General features: G+C 42.2%; 1 protein-coding gene across 3 annotated transcripts in view; it reads right to left on the reverse strand.

Moving 5' to 3' along the window:
- Positions 1-8,971: 8,971 nt before the first annotated feature.
- Positions 8,972-27,112, reverse strand: part of SAE1 (SUMO1 activating enzyme subunit 1) — a 71,576-nt gene continuing 53,435 nt past the window's right edge. For all 3 annotated transcript variants that reach the window (XM_037819483.1, XM_037819484.1, XM_037819486.1), the window contains 3 exons: positions 21,799-21,943; positions 13,650-13,719; positions 8,972-10,060 (listed from right to left, as the gene is read on the reverse strand). In XM_037819483.1, the coding sequence (XP_037675411.1) occupies positions 9,968-10,060; positions 13,650-13,719; positions 21,799-21,943 (308 nt within the window). In that variant the 3' untranslated portion in view covers positions 8,972-9,967. The remainder of the gene's footprint in view (positions 10,061-13,649; positions 13,720-21,798; positions 21,944-27,112) is intronic.

Raw genomic sequence — 27,112 nt, forward strand, 5'->3', positions numbered from 1 at the left:
TTATCATCTACCATCACATTACCCACATCTGTTTCTTAGAAGTACTTTTTTTTCTACCAAAAAAGTAGAAAGGACACCATCTCAGAACAAATGGTTGCTCTTGGAATTGAACAAATTTAACTTAATGAGAAACTTGCTGGACTGTACTTATTTTTCTCATTTCAGCCCAGGGGAGAACGAGATCAGGGACAGGGCACCCTGGTGGGCATTGGGAGACCACTGGGCCTGAGGCTCAAGTAGCTCTGTGGGTCAAAGCAGCATTCACTGCCACCTCTGTGGCCTGGTTTGCCGCTAGACTGTCCTGACAGTTCTGGGGGCTGACTTGCCTGCTGGGCTCCCAGACCTGAGGGTGGGTCTTAATCCAGATTACTGGAGGCCTTATAGAGAGAACTCGGAAGTAACAGAATTCAGAAAGGAGAGGCCATTGCCATGTGACAGGAGGTAGATACACAAACCAAAGAACCCCAAGGATTTCCGGCAGCCAGCACCTGAGTATTCAGACTCTAGGAGGAAGCAAGTTTTGCTGATATGTTGATTTGGGACTTCTTCTAGCCTCAAAAACGTGAGATGATAAATGCTTGTTTAAGCCAAGACTCACTATGTGGTATTTGTCATAGCAGCCTGGAAACTAAGACAGACATTAAGCTTTATTGTGTCTTGGGAACAAAACAGCAGAATTGCCAGACCCTGTTGTCTGAAGCATTTCATGTTCATATGAGGGATGTTTGATCCTTGTTCACCTCGTTTGCAGCCACTGGGGCCTCTGCAGGGCTGAGTGGTTCTCCCTGGAGCCTGGCACTGGATGTGGCAGGTAGGGAGGTGGATGGGAAATACCCACTGAGTGAATGAACTTGCCCTAGAACTTAGGTCTACCAGGACCTAGGGGCTGTGCTGTGCCCCTTCACCTCTGCCATCAAAAGCTGACCATGTCCTCAGACAGAACCAGCACAGGGATCCTGGTCAGTTTCCCTGTTTGTATGAGGACTCTGAGGTTAGGGCATTTTAGAAAGCGAGTGGGTTTGAGTGGTGTTTGGGGATCTGAAGGTTTCTGCAGGTTTCCAAGTGTGGGTCTGCAACCATTCAAGGGAGTGTCATGTGTCTGGTAAGTGGCTGAGTGGGGATTTGAATCAGGCAGGTTGGGTCTCAAGTCCATGTTCACAACCCCAATTGCTGTCCTGCATGTTGGGTCATACGTGAGTGTTTTCAATGGTAGCAATGGGTGACTGTTTCTGGAACTCTGCCTGGGTCACCAGTGAGGCCACATTCTTCACTGTGCGTGTTAGCCTCTGCAGATGTCCTATGAGGACCCTCCTGGGTGTGAGCGTGAGTGTTAGCAAATTCCATGCAAACAAAAATCAAGAGAGAGATGGAGTGGCTATATTACTGTCAGACAAAATAAACTTTAAGCCAACAAATATTATAAGAGACAAAGGATATTATATATTGATAAAAGGTTCAATCCAGCCAAAAGACATAACAATTATAAATATATATGCACCTTACAACAGAGCCCCAAATATATGAAGCAAAAATGGATAGAATTAAAGGGAGAAATAATTCTATAATAATAGTTGCAGACTTCAATGCATCACTTTCAATAATCGGTAGAAGATCTAAACAGAAGATCAATAAGGAAATAGAGAACCTGAACAATACTATTAACCAATGAGACCTAGTGGACATATATAGAACATTCCACCCAGCAAAAGTAGAATACACATTCTTCTCAAACGCACTTGGAACATTTTCAAGGATAGACCTTAAGTTAGGCCACAAATCAAATCTTAATGAATCAAAAAATATTGAAACTTACAAAGTATTTTCTTGGACCACAATGGCATAAAGCTAGAAATCAATAATAGAAGGGAAACTAGAAGATCTACAAATATGTGGAAATTAGCAACACACTATTAAACAACCAGTGTGTCAAAGAAGAAATCACAAGGGAAATTAGGAAATATTTTTAGACGAATGAAAATAAAAATACAACATACCAAAACATAGACACAGCAAAGAAGGCAGTGTTCAGAGGGAAATTTATAGCTCTAATTGTGTACACTAAAAAAGAAGAAAGATCACAAATCAATAATTTAACTTCACACCTAAAAAGCTTAGAACAAGAAGAGCAAAGTAAACCCAAGGTTAGCAGAAGGAAGGAAACAGTAAAGATCAGAGCAGAAATTAATGAATTAGAGAATATAGAGAGAATCAACAAAAACAAAAGTTGGTTTTTTGAAAATATCAATATCATTAACAAACCTTTAGCCAGACTTACAAAGAAAAAGAGAGGACACAAATAACTAAAATAAAAAATGAAAGTGGGGGCAATACTACTGAACTTACAGAAATATAAAGGATTATAGGAGGGTGCAATGACCAAAATTATATATGCCAACAAATTAGAAAACCTGGTTGAAACCCTGGATGAAATGGATAAATTCCTTGAAACATACAAATTACCTACTCTGATACAAGAAAGAAATAGAAAATTCTCAATGGACCTATAAAAAGTAAAGAGACTGAATCAGTAATTAAAAACCTCACAATGAAAGAGAGTCCAGGAGCAGTGGGTTTCATTGCTAAATTCCAACAGTAAAATAAGATTTAACACCAATCCTTTGTGAACTCTTCCAAAAGACAGACAAGGAGGGATTACTTCCTATTTCATCCTGTGATGCCAGCATTACCCTGATACCAAAGCCAGATAAAGACAGCACAAGAAAAGAAAATTACAGACAAATAGCCCTTATGAAAAGAGATGCAAAAATCCTCAACTAAATACTGGCAGACTGTATCCAACATATATTAAAGGGATTATACACCCTGACCAAGTGGGATTTATTCTAGGAATGGAAGGATGGTTCAACATAAGAAAATCAACCAAGGTAATATACCACATCAATAGATTGTAGGGAAAAAGCACACATAATCATCTCAATTGGTGCAGAAAAGGCATGTGTCAAAATCCAACATCCTTTCATGACAAAAACACTCAGAAAACTAGGAACAGAGGGAACTTTCTAGACATTTATGAAAAATCCACAGCAAACATCATACTGTATGGTGAACGACTGAAAGCTTTCCCCCTAAGATTAGGAACAAAATAAGGATGCTTGCTGTCACCATTATTTTTCAACATTGTACTGGAAGTTCTAGACAGATATCAGGCAAGAGAAAGAAATAAAACGTATCCAAATTGGACAGGAAGAAGTCAAATTATCCCTATTTGCAGAGGACATGATTCTATATATAGAAAATCCCAAAGAATCCTCATGAAAGCTACTAGAACTAATAAATTTAGCAAAGTTGCAGGATACAAGATAAACAATGCAGGAGTCACTTGAATTTCCACACACTAAAAATGAACACTCTGAAAAGAAAATAAAGAAAACAATTCAATTTAAAATAACATCTAAAAGAATACAATAAGTAGGAATAAACTTAATGAAGGAGTTTTGTGAAAGAGTTGTACACTGAAAACTATAAAACATTGTTGAAAGAAACTCAAGACCTATATAAATGGAAAGACATCCCATGTTCATGGAGCTGAAAACAATATTATTAAGATATCAATACTGCCTAAAGGAATCTACAAATTCAGTGCAATTTCTATCAAAATTCCAGCACCCTATTCTATTTTGCAGAAATGGAAAAGCTGATCCTCAAATTCATGTAGAATTGCAAGGCAAAACGATCTTGAAAAAGAACAAAGTTGGAGGACTCACTTCCTGATTTCAAAACTTACTACAAAGCTTCAGTAATTAAAACACTGTGGTATGGGTATAAGGATAGACATATAGACAAATGGAATAGAATTGACAGTCTAGGGATAAATCTACCCATTTATGGCCAGTTGATTTTTGACAAGGGTGCCAAGTCTACTCAATGGGGAAATAATAGCCTCTTCAACAAATGGTGCTGGGAGAACTGGAAATCCACATGCAAAAGGATCTAAAGGATGAATGTGGACCCCTGCCTCTCATCATATACAAAAATGAATTCAAAATGGATCAATGACCTAAATATAGGCACTAATACTATAAAACTCTTACAGGAAAACATAGGGAAATATCTTCAGGAACTTGTGGTAGGTAATGAATTTTTAGATTTTAGACCAAAAGCACACAAGCAACAACAAAAAATAGATGAAATGGATTTCATCAAAGTTAAAAACTTGTGCATCCACTCCCTTTAACCAGTGTATGGATGGATGAGTGGGGACAAAAACTAAATGAAAAATAGGGTGGGGGGGTGGTTTTGGTGTTTTTCACTTTCGTTTTTTACTCTTATTTTTTCTGGTACAGGGAAAATGTTCAAAGGATGGATTGGGGTGATGAATGTGTGGCTATGTGATGGTACTGTCAACAGGTGATAATACGCCACAGATGGTTGTGTGATATGTGAATACATCTCAATAAAACTGAATTAAAACAAACAAACAAACAAAAACAAAAACTTCTGCATCAAAGGACTTTGTGGTGGATTGAAGCTGTGTGTACCCCAGAAAAGCATGTTCTTAAAATTTAATCCATTCCTGACTGTGTGAACCCATTGTAAGAAGGACCTTTTGATGAGTTTCTTTCAGTTAAGGTGTGGCCCACCTCAATCAGGATGGGTCTTATTAATCCTATTACCGGACCCATATAAGCAGAATGAAATTCAGACAGAGCGAAAGAAAGCCACAGGAAGCAGGAAGCGGAAATGGAACCTGGAGAAGGAAGAGTCCAAGAGATGTTGCCATGTGCCTTGTCATGTGCCAGAGGAACCAAGGATCACTGGCAGCCGGCCCCAGAACGCCACAGTCTACAGGAAGAAAGCATCGCCTTGATGATGCCTTGATTTGGACATTTTCCTGGCCTCAGAATGGTGATCAAATAAATTCCGTTGTTTTTACTGACCCATTTCATGGTATTTGCTTAGCCTAAGAAACTAGAAGACATTATCAAAAAAGTGAAAAGAACCCACAGAACGAGAGAAAACATTTGGAAACCATGTATCTGGGGTTAAAATTCGTAATGTATAAAGAACGCCTATAACTCGACAACAAAAAGACAAACTACCAAATTTTTAAAATGGCCAAGGGTTTGAATTGACATTTCTCCAAAGAAGATATTCAGATGGTCAGTAAGTACATGAATAGATGCTCAAAACCATTAGCCATTAGAGAAGGGCAAATTAAAACTACAATGAGATACCACCTCAAACCCACTGGGATGGCTATTTTTAAAAAACCTGAAAGCAACAAAGTGTCAGTGAGGATGCAGGGAGATAGGAACCCTTGTATGTTGTTGGTGAGAATGTATAACGGTGTAGCCACTATGGAAGAGTTTGTTGGTTTCTCAGAAATTTACACTAGAAATTGACACAGCCAGAGAAATAGCTATGATCCAGTTATTCCAATCCCAGGTACATTCCCAAATGAATTGGAAACAAGAACTTGGACAGATATTGTACACCGAAGTTCATCACTGCATTATTCACAGTAGCCAAAAGGTGGAAGCAAAACTGTCCCATCAACAGAAGAATGGATAAACAAAATGTCATACATCCATACAAAAACAGAACATTATTCCACTGTAAAAAGAAGTGGTGGTACATGCTACAACATAGATGAACCTTAAAGACATCATGTTAAGTGAAATAAACCAGATATAAAAGGATAAATATTCTATGTTTTACATGAAATATTTAGCATAAGCAAATTCATAGAAAGCATCGGGTGGGGGTAGGGGGAACAGGGTTGTTATTGCTAAATGAGTATGGGTTTTGGTTTGGAACGATGAAAATAGTCTGTAAATAGTGGTAAAAGTTAAATAGTACTGTCAATATACTTAACGCCAAAGAATTGTCCACTTAAAATAGTAAAAAAAGATTTTCCTTAGGTATATTTTACTTCAATTAAAAACATTTTTAAAGGGCATTACTAGACATATGGAAAAATTGTAATACAGACTGTAAGCTTTGTATCAATGTCAAATTTCATGAACTTGGTAACTACACTTAAGATGATTACCTAAGTGGATATTCTTGTTCTAGGAAATGTACATGGCAGTAATAAGTGTTCAAGAAGCATGATGTATACAACCTACACGCAGGTGTTCAGCAAATGGATTGATAGGTGGAGGGATGCAATGATATGGCGAATGTTGCAAAATGTTAAAACTAGTGGATGTGGGTGTCTGGGGGGATAGAGGTGTTATGGAGTTCTCTATATGGAGTTGGTATTATTTTTTAACTGTCCTGTAAGTCTGAAAGTATTTCAGAATAAAAAGTTGAAACAAAAACCACACAAAAAACCCAACTCATCATCACTAACTCTACCATCTTATAATCTTTTGGAAAGTATTGATATCTAAAATACATATATATATCTATATGTTCTAACCCCAGAATTTTCCTTTGGGGTGTCTTTCTGAAGTGTGCACAAAGGAAACATGCTCAGTTCACTCAGGAGCAGGCCGATTTAAGTACATTATGCCATCTGTGGTTTTTGAATTCTACACACTGCACATGAACAAGGATCTCTAAGAGAAAAAAAAAAGCTAGTTGAAGAAAAATATACAGCTATTTAGGAACATGCATGATGACAGTAGCTAACATCCAGCAATTTCTATCCAAAGAATATAACTCATTTAATCCTCACATCTGAGGGAAGTACTATTAACAGCCCCATTTTACAGGTGAGGCCACTGGAGTAAAGAAGCCACTAGTCCAAGATCACACAGCTAAGTGCTAAGAGTGTGGACTGAACCCAGGTAGTCTGGGGGATTTACTCCCAACAGTTGGCAGGGGTGACCCCTGGGGAGTAGATACAAGATACAAGTGACATGTCCAAAGAGCACGCCATATTTCTCCCCTAATTCCTGAGTTTAGCTGTGAAGTCGGCTGCTCCTACTTAGGTGGCCAACATTGAGCTGACAGGCCGCCAAGAAGCAGTGGAGAGCTTTTCATTCTTTATGGTTGAGTATCACTTCACTGTTTTACTAGAAGCTTACAAAACCCACCTGTTTCAGGCCCCAGCTGAAGGCTCACCCTCAGCACTCGGGCGTGATTGAGGACCTTCGGTAGCGCCTCCTGGCTCTCGGGGGCCAGTCTCATCCTCAGTCTGCGCAGACACAAGCGGCAGTGCCCCCAGGTGAGTGTCTTGTCCTGTTGCGTGTCCCACTAGACGGCTTCCTGGGTTTTGGCTCCTTCCATTACTTGTTGGGTGAGGCTGTTTCCTCATCTGCAACATGGGCCTGACAACAGTAATCATCAAGGGGTTGCTGTGAGGATTCAAATAATTCGGCTTAGCTACAAGGATTTTGAAAGTTACCAGGCAGCTAGTGCAAGCATAATGAATGTCGGCTATTATTGGTAAACTCTCTTGATTTGCCACCTGTAACCTACACCTCCATTTCCTCATCTGTAAAGGGGCAAATAGGGCAAACCTCAACACACATACATATTTATATTTATTTAAAAATATGGAAGGAAATGGCAAAAGGGTCTGTACTGCAAAAGGGACCCAGGAATGTGGGGCTGCCATGGGACTAACTTTGAATAGTGTTTTAAACTTATCTTCTTCACGTATTGCTTTTTTTCCCCTTGGAGTAGCAAGTAGCACCTGGTCCAACAGAATGTGAGGCTGCCAGGACCTCACACGAGGCACTTCACTACCCCACATACCAAACAGGAAGTGTGGAATGGAGGAGGAGCTTGGCAGCCCCCAAGGACAGCTCATTTTCTTTCATTTGGTAATTCCAGCATCCCAAAGTGGCTCAACCAAAAGTATCTGTTACCTTCACAGATTTGATCCTCTTCCTTAAATGGGCTACACACCACCATGCCTCTGGAGGCACTAGAAGCCAGAGGATAATCATAGTGTCTCTCCCTGAAGACTTACAGAAATCCATTTTTATAACATGAACATCTAACAAGGAAGAAATGTGAAATTCTAAGGAACTTAAGTGAAGACATTTCTTGCCTGGGGCTGGCAGCTTCAAGCTCCACCCCTCCACCCTCCCAAGATTCCCGCGGGGTCCTCTCTGGATGATTCAATCTCTGCCATTAGAGGTGGAGGGGTGGAAAAGTTCAAAGCTTCAAAGGAGTCTACAATAGTTTGTTTTTATTAATCCAGACCCGCCTGCTCCCCCTTGTGACCAAGGCCCCACATTGCAAAAGAAAAGCAGAGTTAGCTCCAAAGTTCAGACTGTTGTGAGATCCATGTGGCAATGAAACTGCTGACCTTGGAGCCACGGGCTTTGCAATAAGTGTCCAGAAAGGGACCCCCCACTCTCCAGAAACACCTCATTGGTAGCCCATCCTCACCTAGGGCAGAAACGAGGATGGCAAGGACTGGGCAATCTATTTCCTCCTCCCACTGAAGATCAGTACCCCCCATCACTGCATGAAGGAGGACTGAAATGGGAAAGGGGTGGATTTATGCAAAACTGGCCAAATCCAAACCTCACACAAATTTCTATCAAGGACAAACACAAGAGTGTGAAGCATACTGGGACAAGCTTGGGCCACTGAGGAAAAACCAAACCTGGTGTTACAAATGATGCTTTGACCCTTGCTATGGCACTTGGAGCAAGTGACTTAAGCATTACTTAATCTAGGGCTATCACCTACTTTTACTCTGCACAATGCCAGGACACACTAAATCTACACAGAGGGCAGCAGTATCAACATCTCTTGTCTTATACCTTTCTATTATTAGTATAATTCTTGCCACTGAGAACAGCCACTATTTAGCTGAATTATTCAACAGATAATTGGTACCAGAAGCTTCTACGCCCTCTAGAATTTCAGCAGTCTTAACTCCTGCTGCATTATCCAGAAAAATGGTGGCAGGAATAGTGACAGAGGGAAGGAAACTTGGAGTCATGTTAGAGCATCGAGTGACATTCCATCAGGTCTAAAAAGTCAATGATAGGATCACTGTCTGCTGGATGAAGTTTCTAATGTGGAAGAAAAACAAACAAAAGCCTAAAGCAAATAACTTTATTTCTATTATTGTTCTTTTTTAAACAACTAAGGGAAATATAGAAAACATGTAAAACACAAACTGCCATGATACAGGGTAAAGGAAGGGTGGACACGTGTGATGCAACCACCTCCAGACTGGCCTGCACCTGCCTCAGTTACTGAGGGTTTGGTTAAAAGGCCAGGCTCCTTGTCCGAGCTCAGCCCCAAGTGAATCAGAATCTTCAGAGGTGGGGCCCAGGCATTGCCTTTTTAAAACGAGCTCTTCTCCTAAAATCTGAGAACTATTCAACTTGGAGGGTCTCGCCCTAATATCCAAGAGGACTTGGTAACATTTCTTTTTGCAAAACCCAGGCTGAACCACAACTAATCCTAAACTAGAACTCATGCAGCACAACACACCAGATGGCACCTGTTGTTTTTCAGGATCTTAAACTTCGGAGGAAATATATTCCACCTGTCATGCTCTTTCCTCTCCAAGGCACCTGTCTGAATTTGGAACTGTGGCTCCACTGTTGTTTCATCGGGCCTGGACCTTACTCCCCACCTGAAGTCATGCTCCTCTCTGTATGACATCAGGTGGGGAATAAATCCAAGAAATGGCAAGAGGCTCCTAAGCAACAAGGTGTGCTGGTTCCTAGCGGGCATCTCCGATACCCCAGAGGGCCGGCGACGCTGTGACGGCACCAGGACGGAGGAAGGTGCCACAGAGGTGCTTTGAGGTGATCACCACTCAGGGGAACTGGCAGGCTGGGGCTGACAAACAGTCCTGAGCAGTGGTGGAATGGGGACAGTCAGTCCCTCTGCCCCTTGTTTAGCAGCTGCTGGTAATCGGAAGTAGCACATCTGCACAATCCTGGTGCTCGCAGGAGATGGTTTGTATTGGTCCAATTACTTCCCTTCTCCCTCGTCTGGAGTGGCCCATGGTGGGAAGGGGAATAGGGAGGCCAAGTGAGCAGGCGATGGGGTAGCACCTCAGGACTGCCAAGGCTGCAGCTCACTTGGGGCCAAGGCACTCCACAATCCCATTCCCCTTCATGCCATCAAAAAAGAAGAAGTTGTTGTGAGGAGGGTCCCTTTGAGACAGGGCCTGGGGAGAAAAATGAGAAGGGGATTCAGCTCAAGTGCTTTAAAAAAGGATAAAACAGGAAAAAAGATCTAAAAGACGAGCCAATGGCAGCAGTTCTCAAGCAGGGATGATTCTGAACCCGCCCCCCCCCCCAGGGGATATGTGGAAATGTCTGAAAACAGTACTCTTGGCTCCCTCAGCAGCTGCGTGTCCCTTGGCAGACGAGTTAACCTCTGAACTTTACTCACCCTATGTAAAATGAGAGTAACAAATGCATGTTCCCGGAGATTAAACCAGATGATATACTTCAAGTATCCAAAACAATGCCTAGTACAGAGTAGCAATGCTTGGCATAACCAGAGTCAAATTATTTAACAAGGACAGCAACTCATTTCACCAAGTCTCGGGCTACCACCTTCATCGCCTGAGGGACTTGTTTGTAGGACACACAAAGGTGCAGAATGCAGCACCTGCCACGAGGCCATGACGCTACCTGCTTCCACAGGATGGTCTAAGGCCCTGGGAGATGCTGTTCAACCATGGAAACGGTGGTTATCTTTTGGGGTTTAACAGGAGAACAGAGTACTTTTAATGATGGGGCTCCACTCTCTGAGATTACAGGCAGAGTCACGAGTGTACGTGCATTTTCCTGGGGAAAGGGTTCACAGGTGTCAGTGAACTTTTCGAGGTTGCTAACCCTGAAAGGGCTGAAACCTCACCAAGAACTACCATTTAAAAAGGAGGACATCCTAGGCAAGCTGCTGGGGCAGGCTTTAATGGGTCCAGGAGCACCATGCTTGTCACTCGTTAAGGAAGGACTTCCTTTACAAGGCTAGGAACGGGATCTAAACATCCTTAACTTCTTGACCTGAGCACCAATCCCATTCCCTCATCTGTAAAAGGGGGACAATTATACCTATCTCAAGTGGTTATTCATCCCTTCACCCAGGAAAATTTATTGAGCAGCTATTTTGTGCTGGGTACTGAGCTAAACAGCAAGTATTCTGCGATGGTCCTGCCTGCATGGAGCCTGTGAGGAGGAAATGAGACATGTGTGTACCAAGTTTAGAATAGTGCACAGCAGGGTAAATACCCAGTAAGAGTAATGATTTTATTACTGACAATAATTATCAATTGTACACTGACCGTATGTTTGTTGCTTTGAACAGATAAAGCACATAATAAAAGGATGAACAATGTAAGGAAGGCTAGGTGGCAAGTGAGTGGGTCAGAGAGGAGCAGGAGACCACTCTAAGCCGAGGAGATGGGTGAGGACGGAGGCACACAGACAGAGAAGAAAGGGACAGGAGTGACTGGAGCAGACATGAGATGGGCTGGGGAGTGAAGCTGGGACCAGAGTAAGGTGGATGCAGGTTATAGGACCAAGCCCACACTCCTCATGCAATGGCATGCCACTGAGTTTCCAAGCAGGGGCAGAGCTTCGGGAAGATTAATGTGTGAGCAGTAAGGAGGCCAGGCTGGTAGAAGTATATGACTTCCAGTGTTGGCTCAGCCTCCTCTGAACCTTGTGACCTTGCATAAGACAAAGGCTTGCTTCTCTGAGCTTGCACATAAAACAGGCACACAAATAGCAACTGCCTGCTAGGGTTTTTGGTGAGAATGAAATGCAATCAAGTTTTTGTAATGTGCCTGGCACACAGTAAATTCTCAATAAATAGGAGCTGGTCTTGAGAACGGGGGCCAGGGGTTCTTTGCTAATATCTTGTGATCCCAGTGGAAGGGCCCAAGACCCCACAGTTCGAACTCCCAGACTTAGAACCCAAGTTACAGGAGATGGTACATGTCAAACAGCATGGACCCTGGCTTGGCTGCTGCTGTCATCATCACCTCCACTGCTGTACGCAGGGAGACCCACGGTGGGCAGTAGGACCGACAGAAGCATGATTTAGACTTAAGGAAGCACAACTTGGCAAGGGACGTGGATAAAAGAAGTGGTGTCTGGAAGGATATAAGAAAGGAAGGAAACAAAGAGGATTCCAGGGTAACAAGTCTTTAGATTTGCCCTCCATCTCCTATGTTTAGCTCTTATAGATGGTCAGATGGTCCTTCAGGAGAAAAGGGGGCAGGCCTGAGCCCCTCAATGTGCAGGAACCTACTTGCCAGGTGGGTGAAGGCTGGAACTTTGTTAATTAAGGGGGAGTGGCAGGGACAAGAAAGCAGGGCATGGGGTGAACATGGGGCAAAGGTAAAGTGCTTCCCAAGCAAGAGGGGGGCAGGAGGAGATTCCAAACACACCCAGCAACCAAGAATGCAGAGTACTCTGGCTATCTGGGATAAACAGAAACAAGATGCTGGGCAACAGCTGTCCCCAGCAGGCAGGAAGGAGGGGGCTGTACTAGGGGTTAGGAATGGGATGCAGACAAGCCACAGCAAACAATAGGGTCACGGCCACCTGCCCAACCCCCAGTCTCCATCCCACATGAAAAACTCAGGGAGCAGCTTCTGAATGGGATGTAGAGAAGTGAGGCTGAGGGCACAGGACAGCAGTCCCACAGGCCATGCAGAGCACCTCTGGACAGGGCTGCCACCTGAGGCAGGACAGTCAAGTGGTAGAGAGCACAGGCTCCGAAAGCAGACTGCCTGGGTCAAAGCCTGGCTCTGCCACTTACCAGCACGGGCAAGTCATTTTACTTCTCTGCACCTCAGTTCTTCCTTTATGAAATGAGTTAATTCACATAAAGAACATTGTCTTTGGTTCCTAGTGGGCTTTCAATAAATTTTTTCTTTTATTATTGTTGTCATATGAACTATAAAAAAATACATGTGCTCCCATTTTCCTCTTATGGCTTTTCCTTCACTGCACTCTTTCCTGCCAAGTCTGTCTATATGCAGCCTCAGAATCCTTCTCAACACAGTCCTCCGGGCAGCCACTCCCAACTTCTCAGATTGGACATATAAACTGAAACCTCCACCTAAATGTTCCAGGAGAGACTCAAAAGGCTATGCTAGTTATGGGTTATGTGACCATATGTGAGCTACTTTCCTTCTGGGAAGGATAGCAACACCTACCTAGCATGGTCATAGGACCACCAAGTGGAGAGTCTGCGAAGCACGTGGTCCATTGCCCGTCACCTTCCTATTTCTCTACAAATATCTATGGTATGTAGATTAAAAAGAGGGGACTGTGATGCCATGGTGATGGATGGACAGAAACTGCCTAAACTAGTGGTTAGAGCACAGGTGTTGGAGCCTAATCTTGGCCTCAGTTCCTCTCCTAAGTAGGGATATGCCCATTTCAAAGAGTTGTGAGAAGCAGAACGCCTGGCAAATATACTAAGTCCTAGACAAATAACAGATATAAGCAGGGGATAGTAGACAGCACCTTCAAGGCACTATGTACAGCTCTGGGCTTAGCAAGAGCAGGCACACAAAGGTCATTTGCTAAATGGCCACCTGGATGGATGGAGGAGAGAACAGGGTAGGGTGAATGAGGAAAAGAAGGAAGGAAAAAGATACGGGAAGAAATAAGAATGGGGTGGGATCAGAGAAACCAGGCAGCTCCCTAAGACTGTCCTCAATTCTGTTTGGCACATCTAACAAGTCCTCCTGTGATGGGTCAACCATCTTCTGTGCCACACTGACTTTTTACCTTCACAATTTCCTGTGCCAAGATCCCTCCAACCACTGCACACACTGGGGCCATCTCGGAGAAGCAGTACCTAAAATAGAAGACAAATGAAATGAAGCACTGGGGAAACAGAATGCTGGTATGACATCTAGAAAGTTCAGTTGTGGGCTCCCCTGAATATAAATATCTCCCTCTAGGAGGAGTCAATTCAGACAGCAATGCTAATGCTGGCATCTAACCGTGAAAATCAAATCTGATCCAGGGGGGTTCAGTGAGTGGTTGGGAAAGACCTCTAAATTTTGGCAAGCAGGAACTCTTTCACAACACTTCTTGTTTTTTTTTTTTTAAGTTAAAGGAAAGATTATATCGGTCCTTACTAAAAATAAGGTCCTACAAATAGCAGATGTTTCAATGCCCTGGTCACATTCTCACAATTCTCTTCTTATCCATTAATGGGTGGTGGGTTCTATATGCTATTCCCAAACAAATGTCAGGGAGCAGGCCTGTGTTAACATGTAAGAGGCATGGGAAATTTGGGGCCTGAAAGTAAAGCAAAAGGGCAGTAAAAAGTCTTTGCTACCCACGTAGAAACCAGTCCTGGATCCAGATGGGGCATCCAGGGGACAAACAGTGGCTGTTAGGGTCACCGGTGCCTCCAAATCAACCATCCTGGGGAGCAAACACTTTCTCCCTCCACTTCCCCAGAGAAAGAGCTCTTGGCCAGTTCCCAGCCCAAATACACAAGTGTTCTTTAACTGAGCAAACTGGAGAATATACAAGCTAAAGGAAAAGCTTCCCTAAGGAATCCTAGCGACCAGGAGACCACTCCAATCTTCCCAGTTTGTTGCCACTTCTTTCTATATAGTTTTGAAGTGCACATATCTAAACATACATAATTTTAAATATAAATAGTATTGATAATCCAAAAGGGCTGTAGTCATTTCAACTTCTACCAAGTGTGTTTGTGAGGGCCATTTCCCTCCCACATTGACCAGGACCAGCAGGCCCATTCTGGTAAACCACAGATGTAACTTTCCTCCCTGCTTATAAAAAAAAGGTCCACAACAGAAATCTAAAACATATAGAGTACTATACCAAAGAAAAACTACTCACCCATAATTTCACTACTCAAAGATGTGGGAATATTTCCTTTAGGTTTATATTAATACACCTATATCTGTGCCACCATATTATACAACTTAATATTGCCTCAAAGGAATCTGGACTCAGCATTGTGGGTTGGAGAACATCTTCTTGACCAAAAGGGGGATGTGAAAGGAAATGAAGTAAGTTTCAGAGGCTGAGAGATTCCAAAAGGAGCCGAGAGGTCACTCTGGTGGGCACTCTTACGCACAATATAGATAACCCTTTTTAGGTTCTAATGAATTGAAATAGCTAGCAGTAAATACCTGAAACTATCAAACTACAACCCAGAACTCTTGAATCTTGAAGACCATTGTATAAAAATGTAGCGGTGACAATGTGATTGGGAAAGCTATGTGGATCACACTCCCCTTTGTCCAGTGTATGGATGGATGAGCAGAAAAATGGGGGCAAAAAAAAAAAAAAAAGGTACCCAGTGATCTTTTTTACTTTAATTGTTCTTTTTCACTTTAATTTTTATTCTTATTACTTTTGTGTGTGTGGTAATGAAAATGTTCAAAAATTAATTTTGGTGATGGACGCACAACTATATGGTGGTACTGTGAACAAATGATTGTATGCTTTGTATGACTGTATGGTATGTGAATACATCTCAATAAAATTGAATTATTAAAAAAAAATATTGCCTCAAAAAAAACAAAAAATGAAACAAAAAACACAGCATACCAAATCCAACAACATAGAAAAAGCACATGATAAAACCCAGCATCCTATGATAAAAATACTCAACAAACTAGGAATAGAAGGAAACATCCTCAATCTGATAAAGGGCACCTATGAAAAACCCACAGTTAACATCATATTTAATGGTGAGAAGACTGAAAGCTTTCCACCTAAGATCAGGAACAAGACAAGGATGTCTACTCTCATCACTTCTATTCCACATTGTGCTGAAGGTTTATAGCCAGGGCAATTAAGGAAGGAAAAAGAAATAAAAGAAATCCAGATTGGAAAGGAAGAAGTGATACAATCTCTAGTCACAGGTGAGATGATCCTATATATAGAAAATCCTAAGGAACCCACTAGAACTACTAAATGAGTTTGGCAAGGTTGCAGGATACAAGATCAATAATCAAAAATCAATTGTAAATGAACATTCTGAAAATGAAATTATTAAGAAAACTCTACTTACAATAGCATCAAAAATAATAAAATACTTAGGAATATTTTAACAAAACTATAAGACTTGTAGGCTAAAAACCACAAAACACTGTTGAAAAAATTAAAGAAAACCTAAATAAATGGAGAGACATCCCATGTTCATGGATCAGAAGTCTTAATACTGTTAAGATGCAACTGATCTACACGTTCAATTCAATCCCTATCAAAATCTCAGCCACCTTTTGCAGAGATTGACAAATTGATCCCAAAATTCATATGGGAATGCAAGGGACCCAGAAGAGCCAAAACAACCTCGAAAAAGGAGAACGAAATTGGATGGCTCAAACTTTCCTATTTCAAAATGTAACTATAAAGTTACAGTAATCAAGGCAACATGGTAATGGCATAAATGGAACACTGGAAACAAAACAGACTGCAGAAACAAAGCTCTATATGTAGTCAACTAATTTTTGAAAGGGGTGCCAAGACAATTCAATGGGCAAAGAATAGTCTTTTCAACAAATGGTGCTGGGACAACTGAATATCCACTTAACAGAAGCTGGACCCCTACCTCATACTATGTACAAAACTTAACTCAAAATGGATCACAGACCGAAGAGTAAGAGCTAAAACTGTAACAATTGTGGAAGAAAATATAGGATTAAAACTTCATGACCTTGATTAGGCAATGGTTTCTTAGAGATGACATCAAAAGCACGTGACCACAAACATTGGGACTGGCGGTTTGATGTGCTGAGCCCTCGAGCATGGGACTTGCCCTTATGAAGCTTGTTACTGCAAAGGAGAGTCTAAACTTGCATGTAACTGTGCCTAAGAGTCTCCCCCTGAGTACCTCTTTGTTGCTTAGATGTGGCCCTCTCTCTCTCTAACTGAGCCATCTCGACAGGTGAACTCGCTGCCCTCCCCTCTTCGTGAGACCCGACTCCCAGGGTTGTAAATCTCCCTGGCAAAGCAGAGTATGACTCCCGGGGATGAATGTGGACCCGGCATCGTGGGACTGAGAGTATCTTCTTGACCAAAAGGGGGATGCAAAATGAGACGAAATAGTTTCAGTGGCTGAGAGATTCCAAATGGAGTCGAGAGGTCACTCTGGTGGACATTCTTATGCACTATATAGATAACACCTCTTAGGTTTTAATGTATTGGAATAGCTAGAAGTAAATACCTGAAACTACCAAACTCCAACCCAGCAGTCTGGACTCCTGAAGACAATTATACAATAATGTAGATTACAAGGGGTGACAGTGTGATTGTGAAGACCTTGTGGATCACACCCCCTTTATCTAGTGTATGGATGAGTAGAAAAATGGGGATAAAAACTAAAGGACAAATGGGGTGGCATGGGGGGATGATTTGGGTATTCTTTTTTCACTTTTATTTTTTACTCTTGTTCTGGTTCTTTCTGATGTAAGGAAAATGTTCAGAGAGAGATTGTGGTGATGAACGCATAACTATGTTATCATACTGTGGACAGTGGATTGTATACCATAGATGACTGTATGGTGTGTGAATGTATTTCAATGAAACTGAATTTAATTTAAAAAAAAAAAAAAAAAAAAAAAGCACATGTGACCAAAAACAAAAAATCACAAATTGTGTTTCATCAAAATTTTAAATATTTCAGCTTCAAATGATACCATCAAGAAAGTAAAGAGTCAGAATGGGAGAAAATATTTGTAAGAAAATATCTGTAAATCATGTATATGATAAAGGCCATGTATCCAAAATGATATAAACACTAATAACTCAATTAGAAATAACTCAATTAGAAAATGGGCAAATGATCTGAATCAACATTTCTTCAAAGAAGATATATGAATGACCAATAAGCACATGAAAAGCTGCTCAACATCATTAGTCATTAGGGAAATACAAATCAAAACCACAATGAGAAGACAAAATGCACACTAGGGCTAAAATAAAAGACAGACAATAACAATTTTGGTGAGGATGTAGATAAATCAGAACCCTTTTCACTATTGGTGGGATTGTGAAGTGGTATAGCCACCTCGGAAAACAGTTTGGTAACTGCTCAAAATGTTAAACTTAGGGTTACCATATGCCCTGGCAATTCCAATCTTAGGTATACAAATGAAAACTTCTGTTCACTCAAAAATATGCAGATGTTATTTATATAGTGACTTTAGTCAATATCACCCAAAACTGGAAACAACCCAAATGTCCTTCATCTGTGAACAAACTGTGGCATATCCGTACAATGGAATAGCATTCAGCAATAAACAAGAACAAAGTTATCAATTCAAGTAACAATGTGGATGAAGCTTAAATGTCTATGCCTTTGTAAAAATTCTTAAGGGAAAAAAGCAGCAACAACCAAAACTGCTTTGTTTTGCTGTAGAACTCTACAACAAAAAGAATGTATTTTACTATATCCAAGTTTTAAACAACACACCACGAGGAAAGAAGAATGAATTTTACTTATGTAATTTTGAAACACAAAAATCAAACAAGACCATATAAACAAAAACCACCACCACAAAAAACAATCAGACAAATTCACAATATGGGATATTTTATAAGATAACTGGCCTGGATCCTTCCCAAAAAGTGGGTGAGCTGTTCTTGATAAAGAGTTGGAAAACTGTCTCTGTAAAGAACCAGACAGTGAATATTTTTGGCCTTACAGGCCCTACTGTTTCTGTTCCAACAATCAACCCTGCTTTTGTGAATGAAAGCAGCCACAGATAATAAATACATAAATGCGTGGGTGTGCCAATAAAACTTCAGTTACAAAAACAGGTGGCTGGCTGGAGTTTGTCAACCCCTATTCTAGATTAAAGGAGACACAAGACCCAAATACAACAGATGAACTTCGATGCATTCTCAAGTATCAAGTCATCATGATTCCCCCGTGCCCCCAAACGAAAAGCAAAATATTAACAATTACTGATGCTAACTAAATGGTATAAAGGTGCTCACAACTGGACTATTCCTTCAACTTTTCGGTACACTCAACATTTTTCATAACAAACATCATTTTTAATCCCTGTGTAACACTCCACTGTCTCCTATGCCATCAGGTCTATTTAATGCCTTTCCAATTTTTCTAGTATAAGTAATGTAATGAGTATCTTTTGTACATAAATTTGCTCACATTGTTTCTTTAGAATAGTACCAAGGAGCAGAATTACTGGGCCAAAGAGGGAATATTTTAAAGACTCCTGGTATATATTTCCAAACTGCTCCTAAAAAGGTTGTACCTTTTCTAATGACGCTTGTTAACAATGAATATTATGAGCATTTAAAAATAAATCTACAAAGGATTTTGCCGATTTTAGATATACTATGATAGAAAATGCCTGAAAAGATATAACACCAAAGAGTCCGTAATTTTCTCTTCAAAGTATGAGTGTTTCCCGTTTTCGTCTTTGAGTCTGTTCTGTACCATCTGGCTTTTCCATGAGAAACAATAAAATTTCAAAAACAGTAAGTTATGTTACATATACAAATTGTGAGTGTTCATCATTAAGTCTTTATAACAGTTAAAAACTATAAACAACTTAAAAATCCATTAATGGGTATTAGTTAAATAAATAAGCATATATCTGGAAAACGGAACACTATGAAGTACGAGTATACGGGTCTGTATTTATTGACATAAACAGGCTCACAGTATACAGAAAAAGGAAGGCTATCAAAAAGTAGGGACAGTAGGATCCCATTTTGATAAAAAGAAAAAAACTGTAAGTACATAATACAGAAAAGAGTTTGTGAGGCTAGACCCCAAAATGCTAGCAGTGGCTACTTCTTGATGGTAGAATTGTGTGTGATCCTTTTCTTCCATTTTATACTTTCTGGCAATGAGTATCTGTTACTTTCATAATCAGAAAAGCAATAAAGCTCTTTCAAAGGAGAATAAAGTGATACAAAGGACAGTGCAAGCAGATCACAGACAGATGACGAGCACTGAGACTTGTGCACAGCTTTCTCCACTCAAGTGAGAACACCCCTGCTCAGAGGTGGGAATGGGCAATTTATGAGGACAGCTCAGCTGCAGGAAGGTGGCTCATTTCCTTACCAGCCTCCCTATTCCATTTAAGACTGTCTCTCCACCTGCCACAGACACATTTCAAGAGGCGGCCAAATACCTCTTACTTAAAGTGCAATAGAGTGGGACTGCTCAGCAAAGAGGACCTAGACACGGGAAAACAGTTTTGGGGAAGAGCACGGGCAGAGGAGGAAAGTGCTCTGGAAAGAAAACCAGCCAACAGCTTGTTAGGCTCTGGCTTTCCCCCTTTTGGGAAGCGGGGCTCGGACTCCACTCACTGGTGATGCAGAGCCAGGGTGTTCATCACTCTAAATGCCCAAATTAGTCACTCGGCTGCAAACTCACGGCCCGGCACTACAGCTCCATTCAGCGGCTGCAGTCTGCTGCCGATCGCCTGGCTGGGTCTGTTGGAACCGAAGCCCTGTGTGACCCAGTTCCTCCTCCTGCTGTGAAGCACAGAGCAGGCAACACTGCCTCTCACAAAGTGGTACTTCCTTCACCAAGAGAGGAGGGCCTAGCTGACTTAGCCTCAGAGAGGCACTACATTCAAGCCCGCAGTGTCAACACCCCCACTCTCATGATGCCAACTTGCAAAACCCCTTGTAGACTGCCGCCTATTTTTAGGTGATGGCTTTTTGGTCCAGGGCTCTGCAGGTGTTAAATGGGGAGGAGTGTGCTAGTATCTAAGTGAGGTTCCCTACCAGAAGTGAAGAAAGAAGGGAACAGACAAGGGAGGACTCTGGTTGGCTTTACTGATGAAAAGAAGCCAAACTAGTGTGTTACTACCAGAGATGAGCAACGCAGTGAGACCAGGGTAGGATTTTGGCTGGTCACTATCTTGGGTCAGGGATTTAATCTTTCTGAGCCTCAGTCTCTTCATTTATAAAATGGGAAAATAACAATACACACCTCAAGGGATTAATATGATGATTAAACATGGCCATGTATGTAAAGCATAGAAAATCTTCACTATGTGGGGCTAGTATTATTAGCTATATAACCTGAGACTAGTCAGTTAACTTCTTTGAGCTTCAGATTCCTTCCCCATAAAATGGATTTACTGTGAGGATTAAGAGACCACCTACATAAAGCAACTACCATGATGTTTGGTCTTAATAGGTGCTAAATAAACTGTAGCTACAATGATTATTGCTACGACCTGGAGGCACAGCAAAGCAGAGTTTAGGAAGTCCTCCAAATGCTTGGAGAGAGAACTGGAGTACCTGGAGAGTCATTTTGAAGCCACGATCCTAAAGCTGACTGTGTGTAACAGCAAAAGCCTGCTCACCTGAGGGAAAGCATCCCAGAGCATGCTGGAAACATGGATCCCTTGGCTCTGGGGGTATAAAATGATAAACGAACTATGGAGGGAAATGTGGCAACACCTAACAAATGATGTACCTGTGCACATAAAAAATGATGCACACACAAGGTTATTCACTATTGCAGTACACAATAATAAAAGCCTGGACACAACTCGCACCAGCAACTACAGTTGCTCCACATGTTGGAATACTAGAGAGCTGTAAAAGAGCAAGGAAACTATGTACTGATCTGGAATCATCCCCAAAAGATTATGTAAAGTGAAAAAGAAAGGAGCAGAACAGGATATACACAGTTTATACTGCCTTGAATTTTGAACCATGTGAATATAAAATACCTGTTTTAAAAACCACAACCTGTACCTCTTTGTTTCTCATATCCTGTTAAGCCAATAACCAAGCAAAGGCCTATGGGAGCTGGCAGCAGGTGGCACAGGAGGCTCTCCTCAGGGCTTTTGGTCTTGATAAAGGATCTCCTTAGATTAAGGCAAATACTGAGAACAGCTGTCTGTCTGTCTGTCCAGCCGAAACTGTGACTAACGCTGAGACCAACCTGACAAAGTCCTCAGGAAGCAGGTCAAGGCTCACACCTAGGGAGTCGAGCACATCATTTCGAATCTGGAGCAACAACTCAGAATCTTCCCCATAGGAATCAGAACTGGGATCTCTTCCTTTATCTGTGCGGAATTTGAGGAGCACTGGGAAGGGAAAAAAAACAAACTGTTATAAAACAAGTCTTTTCATAATAAATGCTTATACATGTTGATAACTTTTAAAAAATTTCTATTAATTAAAGTGTGGACAAAGTGAAAGTTAATATGCTTTTCATTCATTCAACACAAAGAGGCAATCAATTATAAAAATGATTAAAAGGACTGTGATAAGTGCTATGACAGCAGAACAGGGCATCTGACATCATCTGTAGGGTGGCATCAGATATGGATTCCCTAGGGAAGAAGCAAGAAGTCCAGTGTGTATGTGCGCGCGCGCGCGTAGGAGTGGGGAAGGGACATGCTTCCAGCAGAAGTAAAAGGCCCTGTTATGCCCTGAAAGAGAGGTCAGGAGCAGCAGGCACACATTCCAGGCATCAGTTCAAAGGGCTGCTTTAGCCAGAAAGGTCAGCCAAATACTCAGATTCATCAGACAAGCAGGTCATCACAAACAAAACCTCCCTTCGTACAAAACTATGTTTCACCCTCTGGCAATGGATGTTTAATTTGGTTGTGAACCGGACGAAAGGTTCAGATGATGGCAGGGAATCAGAGATCCTGTGTAAATACACCCTAAAAGACAGGCAGGAACCGGATAAGATTTCTCAAAACCTAAGTATCTCTTGCCAACATTACACCTTGTCTACACTGTTACCTGTGGGATGAATTAAGCAGAGATTCTGGTTCCCCAGATGCTCCCCAAATGCCGCCTTAAGCCTCATCTCTAAAGCCATTACTCCTCTCAAATCACACAGTGATTTTAGAGCAGAGGTGCTCTGGGACAGCACTTCACACAAGCTTTACAGTTTACAAAGCACTTTCATTCAGGTCTCATCAGTATTTGCTAACTGAATCCTCATATCGATAGAGTATCATCAAAGTATATACTCTATCGATATGAGGAGTTCATTCTGAAAAACAGAGGTGGACTGAAAACCTAGGTATTTGCTGTGAGGCCCTTGAAAAACGCAGGTTAAAAACCCAGGCTAAAAATTCAGAATCCTTTCCACCCCCCTAAAGATTCACAGATAATTTTGGCGATGAGCAGCCAGGGTTGAGACCCACCCTCTGAGAAGTAGTATAGATCCATCTGTTCAGCCGGCATGACTGAGCACCTACTATGCTGGGCGTACAATGTGAGCGAGTGTTTCTTGTTCAGTGGGACAGCCAAACCAGGAGGATGTGCGTTTAGGAGCCACAGCAGGTGGCTCCACTGAAGCCTGAGAACAGTTCAAAAATGGCTTATAAAGGAGTGTGCCAAGATCCCAAACCAGGTGACCCAAGTATGGAGAAACCACCTCTTCTCTGAAAAAGACCTGAGGGCTGTCTTTCTCTGGTAGGTTTCACATGCACAGTAGGGCTCTGCCAATTGGAGGATGATTTTTTTTAAAAAAAAGAAAAAAAAAAAAACTTGTAAATGCATCAAATGCATTTTGAATAATATTTACTGTCTGGAAATGTTACTCTCTTCTCTTTTTTAAGAACACAGCTCCTGGAACCCTCAATTCTATAACAGACCCACTTGGCACCCAATTAAAAACCTATGAGGGATTCGGATGCTGGCTGACACTGATCTGCCACCACCCAAACTTAACTTCTGACTTTGCAGATATGTTGCTGGAATTCCAATCTGCAATAAATAAATACAATCAAGTAAGCATTTGGGGGTAGGGTGGAGAAAAGACTGCAGCCGTGGCAGTCAATCCCTGTTTGGACCACACTTCTTTTCCAATAATGTCCTTGACAAAGGAATCTGGAAATCTGTAGTACCAACCAAGCAGAGGACCCTCGAATTGGCCTGCAATGAATGCCACAGCTCCTCCTGTCAGTCACTCCTAAGAGAACCAGAATGAGCCTCAGTGTCACCGAAACAGATGATGAGGCAATGCCAAGCGCAGGCCGCTCACACTGCACAGAGTGAGTGCAGGCTGCTGGACTGGAGCCACCAGGCTAGCAAGAGGCGCGCCCACGCTGGCTGCGACAACCGCTACTGGCTACATCCTCAGTGCTCCTCTCATTTCTGTCTCACTGGGAAGGAAGCACCGCCATAAAGGGACTGAGAAGAGAGGGTAATTTTTTCAGCCCTCATCACAAAGCTTTTCATCCTTAGGTTAGGAAATACAGCTACTCAAGCAAAGCCCAAACCATTATAATAATACCATTAATAACAGCAAACAGTGCCTACTCAGAGCCAGGCACCATTCTCAACATTTCACACGCATTAACACTCACTCGATGTTCACAATAGGTTGGTGGGTGAGGAAACCAAAGCTCAGCGAGGGTAAGTTATTAATAAGTAGTGGAGGAAAAACGTAAACACAGATCTGGCTTCAGAATGTGCTTCTTAACCCTAATCACATCAAGGAGAACTGGCAGGATCTCTCAGGAATGCAGAGCCAGAGAGTCCAAGTCATCTGGCCCTTTGCCACCCCCCATCTCAGGACAATGCTCCTTTGACCACAGTTTTGAGAGATGCATTTTCCAGATGGACCCTGCCCTCCCTCAAGTGGTTCATTCATTTTAAGCTACTTGTTCAAGGGGTAAGGAAAAAGGAGGCAGAGGCTGCCTAAAACCTTGCCCATCAATCTGAGAGAAAGACTAGCCTCATCCCAGAAAGAAATCAGACGGCACAAAGAGAAGGAGTGAGGCAGCCAGCAGTTGGCCCCGCTGTTTCTCTGGGCCCCTCGTCTGTTCCTGGTGCAGTTCTCTTGGACAGGGGCCGGCAGGCTGGCACCATCCAGATACCTCGCTGACCACATCTGAAGTCCTCCCAGGGCCTCTGGGAGAAGGGCCAGTCAGTCCAGCCACTTATTTGCAGCCAAGAAGCTGTGTTTTCCACTTTTTCAAAAGTCAGCACTCCAGTTAGAAGGGGTGGAGAGCAGAACTGACCCTAGCCCCTGACAAGTCCTTGCTTATTACATTCTCCCCTTTGTTTTGCTCCCTGCCCCTCCCAAGCGGCAGGACACACAGAGACCACTGCTGACACTGCAGTGCCGACAAGCACCTCCCTAACACTCTATGTGTTACAGAACCATTTCGTTAAGGTCTAAGGCTGCCAGGGATGGGGAGCTGCTCTGTCAAAGATGACTCATCCAACCGTATCAAAACAGTGCCCAAAATTAGACTTCCAAACTTGATTAACTTTATCTGAACCTTTTAAGTAACAGGTTACTGCAGTCCGGGGAGAATGACATTCACTGCTGGAGATGATAGGCTAGTCAATGCCGGCTTAAGTTAAGGACTGGCCTACATAAAGGAAAAGGCAAACTTTGAAAAGGAGAAATCAAACACTTTTCACATGTTTAAGAGAATTGTGTACATGTGAATACTACCACTACTGTTGTAAAAAAATTTTTTTAACTCATCAGAATTCAGAATATCAGATTAGTGCTGTGACATGAATTTGGAAAGCAATATTAGAATCACTATTTCTACAAACTTCTTACTGCATTTAAACATTATTATTATTAGACTTAGCATAATCACTAGGGACCTTCAAAAGCAGTATTTTTATAAAAAGAAAATGAAATTAATATCATGAACTAGCCCCAAACTAACTGTTGTCACCAAAAACAGAACAGCTTAGTTGGGGAAAAAAGAGCAGGTCTAAATAAAACTCTCATCCACCTGACTAATGCCCAAAGCTTTTCTGTGCCCTACATGTTTGCCTCAATCCCTCCATGATGGCTCACTGAGTAGAGAAGCATTATTCACAGGAAAGGCCTGGAAATCTACTCCACTCCTGGGTGACATAAACTTCCAAGAAAATGAAAACTACATTTATCTTCTTAGCCAATAGCCTATTTTCTAAGGCAAAACTCTGGGGCTGGCATTTACTCAACTGTTCATTCAATAAATACATACTGAGCACCGACTTTGCACCAGCCTCTGTGCCAAGCAAGGGAGAGCAAAATGCTCTGCCTTCTCAGAGCATTCAGGGAAGGAGACACACAACTAGCTACAAGATAACAGAATGTGCGAACTAGAAAAGGTGCTCTGTGAGAATACTATGAGGCCCTCAACTCAACTGGGGGTAGAGTGGGGGATCCCATCCAGTAACCAGACTCCCTACCACCAGTGGAACCAGCTCAGTCCTCAGTCATCCCCACCCCAGAACATTTTACTCCCACATGCTCTGTGCCCTCTGCATGCTCATGCTTCTGCTCTTTGGGGTTTGCTGCACCTTCTCTCTGCAGAGCCCCTTCTAGCTTTTAAACCAAAGGCACAAAGTGGGGCCATGAAGAGTACCGATTCTGGAGCCAGCAGGGCTGGATTCCTTATTTTTCCACTTAATGTGACCTTGGGCAAGTGACAACACCCCTGGGCCTCATTCATAAAGTGGGAATCATAAGAGTACCTACCTTATGAGGTTGTTTTAAGGATTAAATGAGCACTTGGATAGTACCTGGCCCAGGGTAAGCATTCCAGAAACGACAGTATCACCGGACTGCCACTATTCTTACACAATGCCCACAACCCAGCTTACCTGCCTCCTAGAGAAGTTAACACATGTATTTGCTCTGGCAGCCTCTGTGCACAACAGCGCCTGGTGATGCAATTACACATTCACCTGTGGGTTCTGAAGACTATGCGGACTTGGCTCTGAGTTACGTCTCCCTGCTACTCTCCCTCAGCACCCTGTTCTTTCCCTTCAAGGTTCTTAATTTCAATTTGTGATTTTATATTCACCTGGGTAATTAAGCTGTACAAGGACTGTCTCATCTCCTCCACAAGACTTTTATGCTGTAGGGGCAGAAACCACATATGTTTTGTTCACTGGCTATCTACTTAACATCTAGTGCACTGTCTGCTCCACGGCCGGCCAGCACTGACAAAGTTATCTGTTCCACGGCAAGCCTCAAGGTTTGGTGAAGGAAGGGAAGCACTCATACACTAGGGAGGAGGGCTCATGTGGAGTGACACAAGGTCCTCACAAATCCAAACACACTAGGCCTGCTCTTCCACTAATAGCATTGAATAGTTTCCAAGATACCCAGGATGAACCTGCTTTCTTACCAAGTATTTACAAACATGCTAGTTGTGGAATATCCAGCCAGGATGATGCATTGTGTACCATGTCTGCTTTCGGGGAAAAATAACATAGAAGCCCAGCTTTCAAAGTTGTATGAGGGCCAAAGGTGCAGAACCTCCTGTGGG

Source organism: Choloepus didactylus, chromosome 27, assembly GCF_015220235.1.
Source record: "Choloepus didactylus isolate mChoDid1 chromosome 27, mChoDid1.pri, whole genome shotgun sequence".
NCBI lineage: Eukaryota > Metazoa > Chordata > Mammalia > Pilosa > Megalonychidae > Choloepus > Choloepus didactylus.